Source organism: Xenopus tropicalis, chromosome 9 (genome assembly GCF_000004195.4).
Source record: "Xenopus tropicalis strain Nigerian chromosome 9, UCB_Xtro_10.0, whole genome shotgun sequence".
NCBI classification, from domain to species: domain Eukaryota; kingdom Metazoa; phylum Chordata; class Amphibia; order Anura; family Pipidae; genus Xenopus; species Xenopus tropicalis.
In genome coordinates, this window is record NC_030685.2 from 50,837,644 (window position 1) to 50,856,709 (window position 19,066).

At 36.3% G+C, this 19,066-nt stretch overlaps 1 protein-coding gene across 2 annotated transcripts in view; it reads right to left on the bottom strand.

Annotated features, from left to right (window-relative positions):
- Positions 1–3,211: 3,211 nt before the first annotated feature.
- The window catches only part of nrp2 (neuropilin 2), a 93,632-nt gene continuing 77,777 nt past the window's right edge, over positions 3,212–19,066 (bottom strand). The window contains exons 16-17 of one of the 2 annotated variants that reach the window (XM_031892450.1): positions 8,000–8,056; positions 3,212–7,888 (exon numbers count right to left, since the gene is read on the bottom strand). In XM_031892450.1, the coding sequence (XP_031748310.1) occupies positions 7,590–7,888; positions 8,000–8,056 (356 nt within the window). In that variant the 3' untranslated portion in view covers positions 3,212–7,589. Of the gene's footprint in view, positions 7,889–7,999; positions 8,057–11,113; positions 17,733–19,066 lie in introns of those variants that run through there. The other variant, XM_031892451.1, reaches the window with a different exon arrangement.

The following is a 19,066-nucleotide window of genomic DNA, read 5'->3' on the forward strand; positions in this document are numbered from 1 at the left end:
TTTTAGATATTAAGCACTATTTACTAATAGAGACAAAGTAGGGTTTTTTTTGGTAAGCAAACCAAGGAATGTAAGGGCAAAATGTTAATTGGTAAATTACCCGAAATTGTATCCACAACAAAATGTGGGTATGTGATTGTTGTGTGTGATTTCTTGGGTGGACGTACTGTGCAAAGGGAGTGTGAAAATTTACTAGGTGTACAGCATAGTGCTCCATTGCTTATTAACAGAGAAGTGCACTTGAAAATTCAGGCACACCCACTTAATGTGGGGTTTTAATATACACAAACCTGTGTGTTGGTGGTGCTTCCACAGTCTCCACTTTAAGCCCAGATAATATTATTTGATGTGTTTGTGTATTGTGATGTGTGTGGGTGGTTTTAGGCCAGTTGTTCAAGTTTAGATATACCAATACAACATACAAAATAAATCCTCACTAAAAGGATTTCCTGCCATGGGAAAACATGTTTCTTTCAAATCACATCAGTTCATAGAGCTGATCCAGCAACATTCTGCACTGAAATCCCTTTAAAGACTTTTTAAATTTTGAAATGTGAAATGGTGCCATTAGCCTTAATTAGCTAAGTAAAGTAAGGCTGATTGATATCAGATGTGGCTATTGGTGTATATTCTTGACAAGCGGAAAAACACTTGCCGAAAATACCACCATACGCCTCCTACCTGTGCCTGCACCCAAATGAATGAGATACGCTCTGGTGCAGGCACATGTAGTCGATATCCGCCAAAAAACGTGAGACTTTGCATTCTTTTGCATTTTTATGCAAATATCCCAAGCATTTTTCCACTTACCGAAAATATATGCCAAAAGCCACGTCTGACATCAGCCTAAAGGAGACATGTATATATACACACACACAAGTATGCACTTGTACATAATTGTACATTGACTTCTACGAACAATAACTTAAAGGACATGTAAACCCCACACGCAAAAATTTAATCAGTGAACAGCCTCTCTGAAATCTTTCAATACCTGCCACACTGGTTGTCCAGGGGTTAATAGTAAGGCTGCAGCATCCCCTTAATCACTTAGATTTCCTTCTCCTCCTGTAACCCACTCAGCCCCCTCCCTCAGGAATTTGCTTTGGCTGTTGGCTTGTGGGCATGCTCAGTTGCTCTAAACTCAGATTATTAACACGCCCCCCCCAGTCTAGCAGCCAGTAAAGAGATGGCACTGCTGGTTCCCATAGAAACTCAGCTCTAGCTGTCTGCTTCAATTTTCTCCTGAGATCAGCTTTACCATTACAGTGCTCAAACAAAGCAGAACTTTTATCAGAGACAGTTCTGTCTGTGTGAGCCTGTATTCTTGATGAAATGTATGCTGAATAAGGGTCTGTGTGTGTGTATGCTGTTTGCAGATGTAACTGATTATGTATCAGAGGAAAAATGGCCGGCAGGTGAAAACTGCTATTTGCTTTAGGAACATGTGATGGTGCTGGCAAGCAGAGGGGATATATGCAGTACAAATGATGCCATTTGGGAGGGGGTGATGTGTCCAACTGATATACATTGTAGGCAAATGTAGGTTTTACATGTCCTTTAAGATCCTAAATGCATTTTACAGTCTAATACATTAAATATTCTCTTTATGTTTTGCAATCTTTTTACAGGCCAATTCTCTAATTCTTGGGCTCATATCACTAGATAAGTAATTGCACCATAGCGTTATCAAATAATCAATGCAGCTATCATGCAATGTCCTTTATTTGAAGCATTAAGTGATCAATTTAAGAGATGTTAGTGCACTCAGCACAATCCCAGTATTCTGACTCATTGAGTAAAATAATCAGCATCACAAGGGAGAATAACAACAAAGCCTGAAAGATTGATTAAGACTGAACATGTTGTTTTCTTTAGCCCACTGCTCTGGCTCCATCTTAGGTCAGAAAACAATTAACGTAATTTGCAGATTTGCAAAATTAGCAGATAACTTCAGGCGCTCTCCTCCCAGAGTGCAGTATTCACAAACTAAAAGCTGTCCTGCTCTTGTGAAAGATACATTATTCTAGAGATCCTTAACAAAAGTAGTAATTTTGTTTTGTGTGTGAACAATAAAAAACACAATGATGTCATGTTTATTATTAGTGATATTTCTTCAGGTATTTCTCAGCCATTATAGAAGCGCAAATGGAAATATGGCGTATTGTTGTGACAAAGGACAGAAACAGACTCTCTTATTTTCCTTGTCAGTTTTATGTAAGATAGTCATGAATTACTGTACAAGCTGGTTAATCAGCCACACTGTTGACAGTATATTGTTTTAGGCCTCATGAGTTGGAGATAAATTAGTTAATGACAATGCAGATTGGGCAGGACATTTTGTTTCCCTAGTAATTTCCATTTTGGTAGGCAAGCTTGGAAACACTCCTCATTCTGTGGTTTATTAAAGAGCTTTTTGCTTTTTCTAATTGTGCCAAATATCACTTGTCTGTATCACTGTGCAGCAGACTCAGCAATTTGGATGGAGCTGTATTTTAAGGTCACAGGTAATGCTTCACTCTACTTTTTACACAGCATGATAAATACACCCCATGGTCTTTATACCTCCAAATCTTGTCTTCAAGTCAGAAATTAGAAATCCTGCTTTGAGGCCACTGGGAGCAACATCAGAGGGGCCGGGGAGCAACATGTTGCTCACGAGCCAATGTTTGGAGATCACTTAATGCTTCAGGTATAGAATCCTACACCATTTTGCAAGAATGTGGGTAACATACTGCTTGGCAGACAGTAGTCATATCAGTGTTATGCCAATAGGGAGTAGACCCCAAGAAATGTATAGATGAGGCAGCATATTAATATATTTTATGATGGAGGACCCAGGGAAGTCACATTATGGCGAGTCTTATCAACAGTGGACAAGATTTCATTTATAAGTAGTTCTAAAACATGGGGCCTTTATAAACACCTCTAAAGGTTTCTCCTGTTTGTTCAAATCTGCAGATGGATATATTTTATAGGCCAGTGTAACTTTTTTGTAAATGTGAAATGTGTTTATGTGAAATGATCAATAAGTTTAGGGACAACTGTTTCAGAAATCAATGGCTCTGTTGTGGTCACTTTATTCTCACTTTCTTGCAGGTGGTACTGCTTAGATTGTTTTTTTATACAAGTGAGATTATTCCTACCAATTGTTCATTTTATATGAAATATTGTTTATAGTTTTGTATATAATACAAGACAAAGACAAAGATTCTGGCATATTATTTATTAAATAGTCATTTAAAAAAAAAGTTTATACAAATTACATAACACAGTTTACATTGTATTTTCTTTTACATAAAGAATCACAGTAAAGCTCTTAAATCCATTTATTCTGGCTCAGCCAGTAAATGGATGGATGTTTTTTAACTCCCCCAGAGAAGCCTGCAAGGCAATGCACTGCTGGACTCTCTATGAGAGAAAGGATTTAAAATGCAGCAAATAGCAATATTTTCATTGTAAATGTCAGTTTTACAGCAGAGCACATAGTTGTAAAATGTGTGCAGTGTATGTAACAACAGAAAATGTATTAAAACAGGTTCTTCCTTTGTCTGTAGTAATGTTTACTTGTTTAAATCTTGGATATACTGCTGAAAATGAAAACAGATATACTGCTGAATAAAGAAAATGTCTGATCACCTTATAAAATCCTGTTTAAATTTAATATTTGACGGGTAATTGATATTACTGCTTTAAAATTTAGCATGAAAACCAAACTTTTTTATAATTTATAATTGTTCAGCCTGCCCTGCCTTTTGCCAGTGACTAATAATGTGGCCCTTAGGTAATAGCTCCTCAGAAAGACAACAATGCCACGTCATATGTCATTGGAACTCTTGTTTATATTAAAATGTCAAAGAGAAGAAGCACATGATGTACTACATAGAGGAGTCCTTCCAGTGTTTCATTCTTGTGGAAACCTCACTGATCTGCAAAGCTTGAAAAGGCAGAAAGGTGTGCATATTACCCTCATTTATATAATACTTGCAGAAGAACAATTATTTCATGCACTAATAATTTAGTCTTGACCTTTAGGATATGACTGTATAATGCAGATCAATGAAATCTTTAGAGGAATAAAATGTTTAGACTTGCAAATCTGCTTTTGTATAACACAAGTGACAATTAATCAATATTTTGAGGAGCATAAAGTATAGATATTACAATGTACATTTTACAGATGTATTCCTGTTTTGAATTTGAATCCTTTTAAACCCATACAATTACATCTTATTACTGACTTTTCTAAGCCAAATCAACCCTAAATAATCAACAGTAACTATGCTGGTATTATTTGTCACCAGAAAACTGTATTATTATCTGTATTATTATGTTTTTCATTGGGAAATAAACTCTATGTTTTCAATCAGCCTAAGAATGTTTTAATCGTCAAATATCTTGAAATGAGTTGTGCAGGTTGAACAAAGCTTCATATAAATTGCCTTAGGTAATATTTTAGGCAACTCATGCACTGAAATGATCAGTTTAACAACATTTTCTTGAGGGAGAAAGAGCATGGTTCTCAGCATGGTTTATTGCAAAAATAGGTTCTCCACTCAATCAGCAGAACACCAGCCAAGGAACAAGCAAAATCTCTAAGACTGTTTCCTTACTGTATATGTTGGCCTAATGTGTTATCAATATAGCTTAAAAAACTTACCAATTTAACACATACATTTTTCCTTCTTCAGCTAAAATCAAGATAGAAGCAAGCATTGGTAGACAGACCATACTAGAGTTGCTGATATCATTCTGTCTTTGACAGTTATGGACTGTTTTCTAATCTTTGCATTGTAATATGACTGAATGAATACATTTGGCTTAAATGTAATAGATTTGAATCAACTGCTTGTGTTTCTCTGCATGTTAAAAACATTGTATTTCCTTATTAAACTAAATATGGCGAGGTAATATTGTGAGAGGGGATTAATGTAAACAGCAAAATCAATAAACAGTCAAGGGGCTACTACCAAAAAGCTGCAAACACTCTTGACACATATCACAAAAGTCCATCATTTTCCACGTCCTAATACACCAATATCTAATACTTTAGCTACTGTCTGACTTTATTAATGTGTAAAAGAATCCATTATGTTGTTAAGGAGGCACTCAGTAAGATCTTGAAGCTCATCTGGAAGTGTGACCATCAGATGATATGTCCTTTGTGCTAAACACAGTGTTACAAAGGTACTTATGCTATCTTCCTCCATAAAAAGATCATTTGCTTAAAGTTTTCCATGTTGCATTTTGTTCTATGGTAAGGTTGCAGTCCTATATTTAGAGGAAATCAATAACAAATTTGATACATCAAGTGTTACTCTCAGCAAAATAGCTGCCTGTATTCTAACATATAAGACATAAACAGACAAACCAGACACATGCTTTACGATGCATGAACATCTGTAAAGGCTGTCACTACGCCGCTGAGTCTAAATATTGTTTGGCAAACAAGATACACACAACTACCCAGAGACTTCCAAATAAGGCCACCTGACCATAAAGATCAAATAGGAATGTGAGGGAGAACTTAAGGGAATTATTTAAAATTCTCAAAACTGTAAAATATAGTTACCATTTGTTGTGTGTCTTCTTCTGTATTTTCACGCTATGTAAAACATTGCTTTTTGAAGGCACTTAAGCAGGAAACAGTAGTATGCATGAAGAAGAATGGTTCTGTAAAAAGTTGCTACCACACTATAAACCACACCTGTTTTCCTTTAGAAAAACAACAAGGATTCCTTGGAGGCATAATAAACAAGTATCTCCCATTTTGCTAAAACCATATTCAGTTCAAGGCATCTGATCATTACCAACACAAACACTTTTGTCTCATACCAAGAAATCTCTGTGGCACAAGAATAATTCAACTTAAAAATCTATAAAGATAATATTCAGCAAGCCTCTCATTGATGCAAGTAGTAATATATAAAATTAAGTTTGACGGCATCAGAATAAATAGGGTAAAGACAGAGAATGTAGGTAAAATGCTAAGTGCTTACACATGTAGTTGAGTAACTAAACATCACTTCAAGGACTGAACAATCTTAAAAAAACAGCGTTTAGTTTTAGGAGATAGGAGTTTGCAAAGCTGAAATGTAAGGAACATGAGTATTTCACGATTTGGCAGGTCACAGAATATTCTAATAGCATTTTTGAGGTGGAAATGAACTCTTACATGTCTTAATATGAATTTTAAACACGCTCTGCCCCACATGCTCGAAATGTATGACAACGGGCTCTAGAACTTCCTATGTACCCTTAGTTTAGCCGACTGCATTCCATAAAAAGTTAGTATAATTCCTTCCAATAAAAATGTATTTTGAGTATGTGAAACAGAACTGCATTTAAACATCTTATTCTCAAGACCAATGTAGTTCTTTCCAACATCAAGTACTATATTTTATTGCCAAACAATGATTTCTATGTTTACCTGGCACTCAGCATGTGGCATGAGATTGAGCCTATTCTCAGGGTAGGGTCTCCCTGTATTCTGTACACAATTTATAAGCAGATAATGGGGAAAGGAGAACAAATGATATTACAGACAAGAGTAATTAGGTGGGTACCTACTAATTATAGCAGTTACAAAATACCAAACAAGGGTGATGTGAATTGAAATATTTGTGTATAATCAGGTAATTTCAAAACAATTCTAAGCATTCAAAATCTGTGATGGAAAGTGAAAGCTTCCAATTAAACCACATCATATACCTAAGCAAAAGGTCAGCAGATATCTAGGGGCTGGCAAAAGATGGTATTTGTAGTTGAGTTGGCTAACCCTGGGCTAACCCCTAGTAGTTGAAACCCTAAGCATTCACCTAAAATATCAAACAATATTATTACCACCTTAAACTGAATATGCCGCAATGTTTAAAACTCCAGCGAGCAGTAACATTGGGTTTTCAAAAGCTTTACCAAAAAACAAAACATGAAATGTGATCAAACTCCCACCTTCCTTGAACATACAATACATAAAAGGTACAATCAAAGCCAGCTCTGAATATAAAACCCTTTAGAAATGAGTCTTTTGTTCTAGGCATTTTGTAGGGAGAAAATATTGTGTCTCTTAAGTAGGCAGATTATTACTTTTCCATAAGAGACCTGTTTGTAGAAAATGGCTCTTATTCACAAAACTTTAAGGCTTTTCTGCTTGTGTGATGACACCACTGTGCACCTTTTCATTCAAAAGTCTTTTAAGTGTCTATTCCACTGTGACATTACTATTGTCCCCAAACTCAACAGACAAAGAATCTCTAAAATGAGATGCTCCAATCTCTCTTAAGCAGGACAACATTTTCCTGTGTGCATGTTGTTCATTTGAATAGATGAAAAAAAAAAAAAGTGAAAACGTTTAATGTGGATTTAGCAGAACGGTCGGCAACACCGCAACCTTTCAGGCAACTTGTTCAGGTTTTTTTTCCATTTGAAAACACATGCTTATTATTGGGTCTTTTTAAAAATATCTGTAGCATCACATATAGTAACTGTGTTAGTTACTTTCATCCTTAATGTTCAGTTCCAATAGATGGCTTCCAAAAGCAGTCCTCGCCAAGTCATACTATTGTACAGTGTCATAATGGTACATTCCGTCATGCCTCTGAGCAACATTTTTGGGGGTTCATTTTCACCTTGTGTTTGATACCATCATATAGTTCAAAATTATAGTTTTCAAGGGTAGTGGAACTACGAGATGACAGGCCTGTATAAGAGCAAGTACAATAAAGTAGAAGGCCAGCGCAAATAGCCCCAAAAAGAACTCCAAGGGAACTCATTGCAATGATGGTGACCAGTATTGGATCTAGGGTGTAAAGCCAACTTTCCTCTTTGTCAGATCTTGGAGTTACCACATTGCTGGTAGGGAGAGCTGTGTAGAATTCTTCATAGCCACCTAAAACATAACAAAGAAATATGAACAACTAGCATTCATATCATCTTAAACTACTATTAATGATTGTATTACCATAATATTGTTAAAAGTAATATTTCAGTTTTGGCTTACCAATTTTTCCTTTGCCAAAGGTGTGCCCCAGGTCTGTTTTAAGTACTGGAAAATCCACTAATTAAAAAAGACAAAAATATATTTCAATCAAATGTCATTTCAAAATATTACTTTTTATAACATGACAAACAAAAAATAAAAATGAAAAAGCAAAGATTATACATCATTTTAACATAAAAACTCTTAATAATGCAAATAATCAAAGTTCTGATCACTAATTCTGTTAAAAAAAAATACATTCATACCTATATTTCATCACAGATGTATTTAGAATGGAATAGCTTACTCTAGAGCCAAGACACATGCATACTTGTCTTATGATAAGCACTTTTACAACTTTCAGGCATCTGCACCTCCATGGGAACACCTTTTTGACAGCCAAAGAAAGGCAGGTGTAATCTCTGAATTACATTTAAACATCTCATTTTGCTGACATGCAGTACAAATTCTTACAGAAGTAAATTCCTTTGGACCACCCAGAAGAGATCAAGGCAAGGCTGAAGGCCACCCGATTAAAGTTTAAATAGCATAGCCAACATTCTTTGTGCTTAGCGCAGATCCAACAAATAAAGTCAGCTTTAAATTCCATTTAGGCAGCTGTAGAGCTCCATCCAGTGTAAAAACACAATGTTTGAATAAAACTAGACATGAAACACTTATGTATGCAAGTCCTATACTGACAACCTTTGTATTTTAAAAATATAGAAAAGGATTACTAAAATATAACACTTGAAGTGCTCATGTCACCACAAGGAGCTCCGTTTATCAATGATCAGTAAATTTTACCAAGTGGCAACAATGTTCAGAAATTTAAAACAAATTAAACAAATGTATTTGCACACTGGAACAAATCTTTCTACTGTGTGAAATAATTGTTTTGATAGTTGATAAAAACAAGCTAAAACTGCTAGGAATTCATCTGGGTTCCCTCGTAAATGTACGATAATATACCCACCTAAATCAAATATATTGAAATACACAGTTTCATTAATTAATTTTCTTCTTATCTCTTTGTGACACACAGTATAGCATATTTTTGAGGTTTAGTAACACACATGGGCAGGTTGTAAAAAGGTTTGGGATTTAACACAAAATAGTTCTTTAAAACATAAAATCCAAAGTTTGACTGGCTTAAAAGAAATCAGGAAAACTTCTAATAGTGCCCAGGCATAAATATGGCCAAAAAGAGATCAGGAAATCTTCTAATGGGTCCAGGCATAAATGTGGCCTAAAAGAGATCAGGAAAACTTCTAATAGTGCCCAGGCATAAATATGGCCTAAAAGAGATCAGGAAAACTTCTAATGGGTGCAGGCATAAATGTGGCCTAAAAGAGATCAGGAAAACTTCTAATGGGTGCAGGCATAAATGTGGCCTAAAAGAGATCAGGAAAACTTCTAATGGGTCCAGGCATAAATGTTCCTTATGTGTTCTTCTAGGTCTGTAACATAGCCTTTCTAAGAAAAGGGACTGGAATGAAGGAAAACAGAAAAATGTAATATTTGTGTATGAGCACTCATCACTTGGGGGCTCAGTTAAGCCTCATGTGCCTCCTCACCATTACTCTGCCCTAGGGTACCAAACAACAATCATTCTCAGCTTAAAACGTTTGGGTTGAAAGACAAATATTTCATAGCAATCAGACATATAAACAAACTATATTAATTACCTAATGTTGCTTACACAAAAATGCATAATTAATTAGTTATTTTAATGACTTATAATGGGAACTAGTGAGAAAAAAAATATACATTCATTTATACTACTTAAATACTTTATACATCTAATGCCAGAGACAAAGCCACTGCAAACAGGAAACTTGTGTAAACAGTGTGAACTTGCTTTTTATCACTATTATTTTAGACTTCTCAGCCTTAGGGTGGCCATACACTATAAGATCTGCTTGTTTGGCGATCTTTTCCCTAATACGCCCACCTAAGGTGGGCAATATCATTCTAATCCGATCATTAGGCCCTAGTGCCAAACAACACATTGCAATAAAGGGGATAGGAGCTGCCGGAGCGAGGACTGCATCTAATAGGGAGATATGGGTCGGAGTATATAGTTTTAATGCATTTGACACTATAAAAATATCTGAAGTCAGGACGAATATAGCCTACTAATAGAGCTTATCAATTTTCACTATTCTAGATAACAAATGTGTTATAGGGATATCCAAATATATTCTAAATGTTACCATGAAAACAAAATTTGCCAGCATTAGATACATAAAAATTACTATGGGCTTTGTAAAGAATTCAGGCCTTTAGACCAAGTATATCAATGTTATAAGCACAACAAGAAAGCATTTGTTCTTAATAATGCACTTTGGTTTCAGTGAAGACAGTACCACCACCCCAACCACCAACTATGTATTTGCTCAGCCGTCTAATACCAGCATGTACTAATACTATGCTTTAATATAATGTGTGAATTCCATCAAATGTATATTTTTTGCTGTGAATGACAGAGACAGAGCTCTCTACTTCCCATATTTCCAAGCTGCATGTTAAAAATTTGCTGTATTTTGGTATAGATGAGACTGCAAATACAATTATAAAAAGATGCAGCAGGAGGATTTGTCCATCTATATGACTTTACAGACCCACTGACAAATTTAATGCAAATAAAATGCACCTCTAACCTGTATACTCTCAAGCCAAATATTGCAGAATTGTACTGTATATCTTTCTAGAAGATACTTAGGTTGACGAACCAAAGGCTCTTGGGAAAACCTGTTTTTTTTAAATAAGACATGATAATTTGTTCAAGCATCTGACCACAACCTGGTGCAGATTCATTTCTTCCAAGGATCCATGGGGAGAAAACAATACTCCATTTTTTCATATTACACCAGAGGGAGGGCAATCATCATTATCATTGCATTCAAGCAATTTAGCACTTAGCAACTTTACTAAAATCCCGGAACGACCGTCACAATTGTCCCTGGTGGCTGATTGCTAGAAACTTCAATATACAAGCAAAATGCTGACACCATTTTAACCAATGATCAAGAAAGAATAAATGAAAAAAAGCTGTGGATATGTTTTAGTGCCTGAAAGCCTAAACTGTTTAAGTGCATGCAACATTTCCAGTGAAAAATAAAGAGAAACAGATGTTTGTACAAAAATATCATCCTTTAATTACATTCCACACAGCACATTTTCAAATAAGATTCAAATTTCCATAACAATTTTTTTTCGTTCATTCACAGGCAGAGAGCAAAGCAAGAGATGCCGAGGTTCAGGGGAGGGAACCGGGGGAGAATAATAAAATCTATAACCAGCAGTAATTTCAGTGGGACTTCCAAATAAAAAAAAGAGTCTTGTTTGTCATAATGCACAACCAGTGTTAGAAGCTGCAGCCCCTTTTGTAGAACATTTGGTAGTGAAATAGTGGCTATGTTTATAAAATCAACTAAAGGATATGTGGATATATATTTATCAAAATGCTTCACCGCAGAGGCCCATGGGCCATATTTTAATTTAACAATGGCTTCTAACTAGATAGTAGTCTTTAATACAAAAGATATCTACAACACACAAGAAAATGAATGAAGGCTTTTCCTAATAGTGATGGTAGGGTACTGTTTGTACAAATGGGATGCCCAATATTAAAAGCATTATGCATTTATACCTTTATAGCCAAACAGGCAAGGCATGTAAATCAAATAGATTGGTTATTATATGTTGACAAAGAGGACCTCTACTGTGCAATTAAATGTAATGCAATAATAAGCTCTGTGTGTCTATGTCTATAAAGAGTCCTATATCTTATCGTGCTGTTTGGACCTCTGACACCTATTTACACCCTTCCATTGCACTCTAGGGGCACACACAACCTGTGACATAAAACAGGTGCAAATCTAAGCAGAACACTGCTGTGTGTGTTGGATAATATCCACTGTAGCTGATCAACAAGTGATGCACTAAAAGGATTCAAATTATGGTCTGTGAGGAGCCTTGGCTTTATGTCTATACATAGTAAATTTTTGACCTGAAATTGAAAAATTACCATCGGTTGTTGTTTCACAAGCTATTATGCATTATGAATAGTGGGGTTTATAGCTCTGGATCCTAAAACATTTTGCAAAAGAAATATTAGCACCCTATGAAAATGGGTAAACTGGTACTGGAAATAATGCTTTCATTAAGACTGCATAAGTCTGAAGTTGCCATTTTTACATGGAATTTAGGGACGCCAATGGACTGCACAATGAACGTTTGCTTTGCAATCCGGACATTTTTAAAATGTTAGAGATAACAGTCTCCCATTAAATCTCTTCCAAGCGGATTAACATCCCCTCTCTTAATTTAAAAAAAAAACAAAACAAAAAAACATTTCTAAGGATCCTTATTGGCAACACTTTAGCAATTTAGCAAGAGTAAATATACTGTTAACCAAGAGTGATTATATTAGTTTAATAAATAGACAGAACAAGGGATTTATGGAAACTTGATAAATGTTCATATTTCATTAATATTCCCTTAATAAAAGATTGCTGGTGATGGACTCTCCATCATGTCTCTCTGCTACCCTATGGCTTGTTTTGAAAATTACACAGAAATTTAGCACATAACCCTATTGTCCACAGAGCATAGCACAATGGTTCCACAACCAAATGATTTTTGTTGCTATCTAAAGCACATTTGTTCTTTCACATTAATAAGGGTTATTAGAAACTGAGAATCAGTAGGGATGTATGACTTGTGTCTGAGAAAAGAAAAGATTAAAAAGAAAACCCCAGGACTGAATATGAAATAAAGCCGCCACCATTTAAAGATAAAATAGAAGGCTTTAAAACCAGCCCCAACAAAGTTCCTTATTTTTCCACAATGCTGTCTGTTTCTCTTTTCATTGTTATTCTCGCATTCACTTTTAAAGTCAAACAGTAAATGATATTTACAATCACTGAACTTTTGTTCTAAGCATGTGGTAACAGATGGCAAGCCTTAGATACTGCTGTTGGATTCAGCAGATGAGGGAAAACTGGCAGCATAATTACCAATTACAGAGCAATAGATAGAGGGATGCTGTCTGACACACTAACTATAAGACTGATGGGATTTCTAAAGGCTTGCTGTAAGTCCCCTCTTGTGATTAAACCATAGGAAATGTCTCGATTTCAGAATATATGAACCCATTTCACCTTAACCATTTTGCTGATTCAAAAGCAGATATCGCATGGTGCAGTAAGACAGCCTGGAAACAGCTGGTGAGATTTTATATATGTTTCCCGTAGGATGCAAATGATTTGCAGAATGATATATCACAGGGAAATCAATCTGAGACCCTTCAAGTGTTAGGAAACGATAACGCCCATCATCCGCAAAAAAAGCTATTTTGGAAAGATATACATTTTTTTCATGTAATTGTGTCAAATAAGGCATGAATATCTTACTTTGCCTTCACACTGTCTGAACAGAAGTTCAGGGGTCATAATGGTAAATCAGTGTTCTAGTGATAAAATAAATTCTCCACAGGAAAAAAAAAATTCTATGCACCAAAGGAAACATTTAACAATGTTAATGTTAATTGGGCCAATGTGAGATGGGCACATTTTTTTTAATCTACATTATATTATGTGACGTGAACCAGAATAAAGAGTCATCTCTACTAGCAATCTGGGATGGAGTATAACAATATTCCTTGACCACTTTCCTGTGAGCTTGATAATGTACAAAACATATTACGTATTAGGCACATTCCCAATGTGCATGTTATGCCACCAAAGAATTCTAAGTAAATGTTTAACGGACATAACCATTCTAATACAAAAGGCGCATAAGTTATTTATACACAGCAGTGCACTGTATACTATATCTGTGAGATTTACATTCAAACACCAAAATAACAGCATGGATACAAAAAAATATACATTTCTACGTCACTTAGCATATAAGGCCACCCATTTGCTACTTAAAAATGTATGTAAAATCGATTGTTCTCAAGCTCCACAAACACTGTAACTGTAAATTGTGAGAGTGACAGTTGTTTTGTACATTTACAAAAGTACATAATGGTTATAGTATTGTACAGTAGTGTGTTCGCTACTCAATTGCTTGTAGCTTATTGTTTGTCCTGGTTCTGAGCTGGGCTAAAACACCATTAGGCAGGACATATGTTGATGGTATACAGAAGTTGAAAATAAAGTTGAACTGCAAATAACTGTAGTGCCAATACATGCAAGTGGCTTTGTTTCTACATCTGTTCCCCAGGAATGGTCTCAATTTCAATAACATGACAGATAATAGGAATCATGGCACTGACAAGAAACAGTTGTTTGCCCTTTTTTATTTGTGCCATAAAATATCTAATTTCAATAATTTATAATGGCATGTGACCAGACACTATTTCTTGAGAAACAAATGCAGACATATTGCCCTTACGGTTCTGCTGCAGAAAGGGATCTACCATATTTTACATTGGACAGTAAGCAGCTTTGTTGCACCGGGTAATCAATTTCGCACATTTTCTTCAGTGAATGATAACATTAGAACCACTAAAGTAACTAATAATGATGTTTGAAAATCAATGTTTTATATGTGGAAATCTACAGTATTAACTTATTTTTAATATGTGCAGCCTGTAATGAATCCAATGTGTCATTTTTTTCTTTGCAAGGACAGCCGATATTTGGGGAAGCCACACCTATAACAAAACTGTTTGTCAGCACCAGCCGCATAGGTTGGAAACTGTATCCTCTGCAGGATCTCCTGGTAGTATTTTGGATGCTTCAGAAGCTGTTTTTATCATAAAAGATGGTCTTTTTTATTATCACATTTTTATTTGCACTGGCAGGGAATTGGAACAGTCCTAATGCTGATTGCTGATAAAGCTCTTTAAAATGATAGATCTTCCACCACTTTTCCCAGAGCTTCTATGGATTTGAAAGCCATACTATTTATTAAGGCAGGGACGCTGCTGCCATGAGATGAGTTGAGAAACTCGCATCAGACAGCAGCGCCCCCAAAGTTACCAGGGGGGTGGACAAAAAGCAGTTCCTTTAAGTTTTAAGAGCCATATTTCTGTTTTTTTTAAATGGAAATTCGTCTCTGCTAGTGAGAGAGCGCAAATGCACCCTCTACACTAGCGATTCAGCCCCCCTGGACACGCTCTGGTGCTGTAAAGGTAAGCGTGGGGGGCCGAGGGGGGGGGGCGGCATTACAGAAAATGCCCAACTATTAAGGTAATGATTCATTTCTTTTAATATGAGTGAGATCAGCTACAACTGTTTGTGTGGATGGAAAAATAAAAAATGATTGTTTGATGCTGATTTAGCCCAGAGACTAATCAGTTGAATATGGCCACCATTAATGCAGCATACTGACCCTTTTAAATCTTTGTAAGCATGACTGCTATTTTCTGGATAGCTGTGGATGCTTCTAGACCTCTCTATACAACAGTTGATGTGACAATAGAGTGAATATTTCCCTTGGAAATAGTTTTTTTGCTCCTAAGGTGTTCTTTAAATTAAACTACCAGAATATGAGCAAAAGTCTGTATAGTTAACTAGAAAAGAAAATTTAGCTAATGCTAATTAAGTATCTGCACTTTGCAACAAGGTGAGGACTTAAGATTCTCTGAGTGATCTGCAGCGGCAGTATGGCAACTTTGGTCTTAAATTGCCCTCCTTGATGTAAGCCCACTATTCCTATTATTTTACCCTTTACTTTCGTCTTGTTGTTTAGCAGAGATGCTAACTCTGCTAGCACTTTCTGCCTTGTTCTAGAAAGCCATTGTTTCCAATCCTTCTTCTCTACTTTAAAAGACATTGTAAATCCTTTGTGTGATATCCCTCATTATAGGACAAATGGATGGCATAGTCTAGCAATTTAGACACTAATATAATTTGAGCAATCAGCCCGCAATTAATCTCAACCATTAGGCCGATGACAGACGAGGAGATTAGCTGCCCCACGATTAATCTCCTGTAGTGATGGTGGCTACTCTCCTTGAATACTTTCCTACTGGCGAGAATGTGAATCGCCAGTAGGAAAACATATGTGTCACTTCGGAAAGTCAACTGAAGTTGTCTTGCGACACATATGTTTTCCTACTGGCAATTTACATTCTCGCCAGTAGGAAAGCATTCAAGGAAAGTAGTCGCCATTACTACAGTAGATTAATCGTGGGGCAACTAATCTAATGTTCTGTCATCAGCCTAATGGATGAGATCAGTGAGAATTACCAAACAAAAACTTTAAAACAGCTTTGCTTAGTTCAAGTATATGGGTCCCATTAAAATGACAGTTAAATTGAGGCAGTATGAATATAAATGTTTACCCAGTGTTATTATTAAGATATTTGCTATTGGTACCTTTTCACTGAGTAATGGATAATGGACATGTACTACATTCAGTATGGCAGTGAAAGGGTAAAAAAGACTTTCTCCATTTATGTTAAGATTGCATATTTGCTATAAAAGCTTTGTCTAAAAAGCATGGAGGTTTTCAACCCATTCCTTCATGTGTTATAAACAATCCTTCTATTTGTATTTTATTCATAATGCAGATGTGTGGTCCACTAGCAGATTAGCAAATTTTAGTTTTGTATGATACAAAACAGTTCAAATATAGACATATTAGAGTGGTTCTCAACACCAGCCCTTTGCCCCCCAAAGACACTTTGCAAGGTATCCTCAAAGCAACACTGGCATATAATTAAGCAGATGATAATTCTGATCGATACAGAGTTCCTATGAGGATATCCATTAAAACCTGAGCTGTTTAGTGCAGCGTATGGGCTGGCGCTGGGGGATTAAACCACTGGCCTATGGACCTCAGCACAGAAAAGTTAACTCACAACACAGTGGAATAGGTTTGGTTTCACAATTCAGTGTACCAGGTCCTACTGTTCTGTCTTCTGTTTAAAAATATAAAGAAAGTGGAGCTGAGCTGTAAGGCACATTATGCCTCACTAAACAGGCCTGTATGGTGGCTTATTTTCACTATATAAACTGAGTCTGTGTTTGCGTCTTTACTTGCCTACAAATCACTCCTCCTTGCAATTTAAGCTGAGTCTGTGTTTGCTTCTTTACTTGCCTACAAATCACTCCTTGCAATTTAAGCACTCAGGAATATACAGAGAGCAAAAGGGTTAAGTGGGGAGAGGGAGATTCTTTTCCAGACTTTCCTTCATGTTTTCAGGCAATTTTTTTTCCATCTGGCAGAAGGAGTGCAAAATTAAACCAAGAGATCCTTCAAAATTTTAGTCTTTAAAAAAATGTGAAAAAGCATTTAGGCTGTAGGAGGCAGAACCTTCTTCTCAAACATTTTCCAAGATGCAGCATTTAAATTTTAGAGACAGTCATGGGAACCAGGTGTCTATGAGTTCATAAGTATGAAGAACGAAGTGTCACAGGGATGTAAGGGATGAGAGGATAAAAGTGCAAATTGAGCCAACTTTCTGGAGTCTGTTAAGTCTAGATCCTGTGTCGGGATTGCCCTCAGCACCGCGAGTGGTCGCGATCATCTTGTTCTAATTTAATAGTTAAAGTAGGCTCCACTGCCAAGGGGGCCCCGTTGGTGTAGTGCGAAGTTTTGTAGGTGATGGCATGGTCACTCTTCTTGGCCGCATAGCGGAATCGGTGGTAGTGGAGCACCAAGGCCAGTGCGACGGAGACCAGCACCAGAACAGCGCCTCCTGCTGCCATAACGTAATACCAGTAGACTGGAATGGGCTGCACTGACACCGTGTCCACTGTGGGCTCGCTCCCTGGTAGTAGGGTGCCCCCTGGTGGAGAGATACAGAAGAGTGTTGCTAGCTGGGATTTAGGTGGACTAAAATTATCAGAAATAATACATGCTGTTCTTAAATTAGCAAAATCCTATTAGATCAAATCAATTGTGAACAATGCAACATTCTATCAAAACCAAATGTTTTGTATAGACTTCTACACAGCACAATTATAGACAAAGAAACAGAGGAGATGGGACTATGAAGAATGGGTATAGATGGAGATATAAGGTGGGACATTTTGCTAGTTTCAGCCTAATTGCTGAACCACCCCCCTGAGTGTGGGCCCAACAGGAGGCAGTTTAACCCCCAACAGGTATGTATCTGACCCAGAAGTGACAGGACTCTATTCTCAACCCAAATAAGGATTAATTTAATAGGTCATTTACTTGTGTTACCAAATCATACACAATCTGCTTCTTTGGGCCAAGGGCAGAATGAATGAGCGATAAGGGAATTGCCTTTGTACAGCTTAAGCTGTATAAACTTCTCCAGTATTTTTAGTAACATTAGACATTAGAAAATATTGGTAGAAGCAACCATTTGGTTTTTATAGTTTGTTTTAAATGGAAGATATTGTGTAAGTCTGCTCTCTTAGGAAGCAACAGAAGGAAATTGGAAACAGCTAATCGCCTTCTTTGTTTGAAATTACAATTCAAATTGCAGAAGGGGGTTTAATTTAGGCCACCATATATAAAGTCAAAGTGTATGGATTTAATGGCCCATCTAAGCAACACAGCTGTCCTTAATATGGATGATTTAGCATTTTATTAAAAAAAGTCTTTATCACTGTATTTCAGAAGCAAAGGTTAAGCTTAAAGAACTTTAGAGATATAACTGCAATGTGATACTTATATGGCTAAATATATATGAAGCTGCGGTGGCATTTAAAAGGTAACAGATATATAAAACCAAACATATTATTTTATACATATTAAGTACCACACTGCTGTATTTTTGATATTTAAAAATGCAGGTTATAGGTTCTGGTTGTGCACATCCCGTAGAAAAAGATATTTTGTGTAAGTAGGTTTTGAAGCTATTTTAGGGGCTACGTGCATCTATGGGCCAGATGCAATTTGAGGAGAAATACATATCTTCTAATTCAGTTCTAAATCTCCCCTTAGACTTATATTAAGTTTTCATGACATAAATCACAAGATTGTTTTTTCTCACCTAATTAAATCTGGCCCATGTCTGTAACTAACTTTTTGCACTACTGCAGACTGGATCTGGCCACCGCTCTCAAAATTAAGACTATACAGCATAACAGGTCCAAGTGTTATATTTTTTATGTTGTATCCCAGTTTTAAGACCACATGGCAATATGT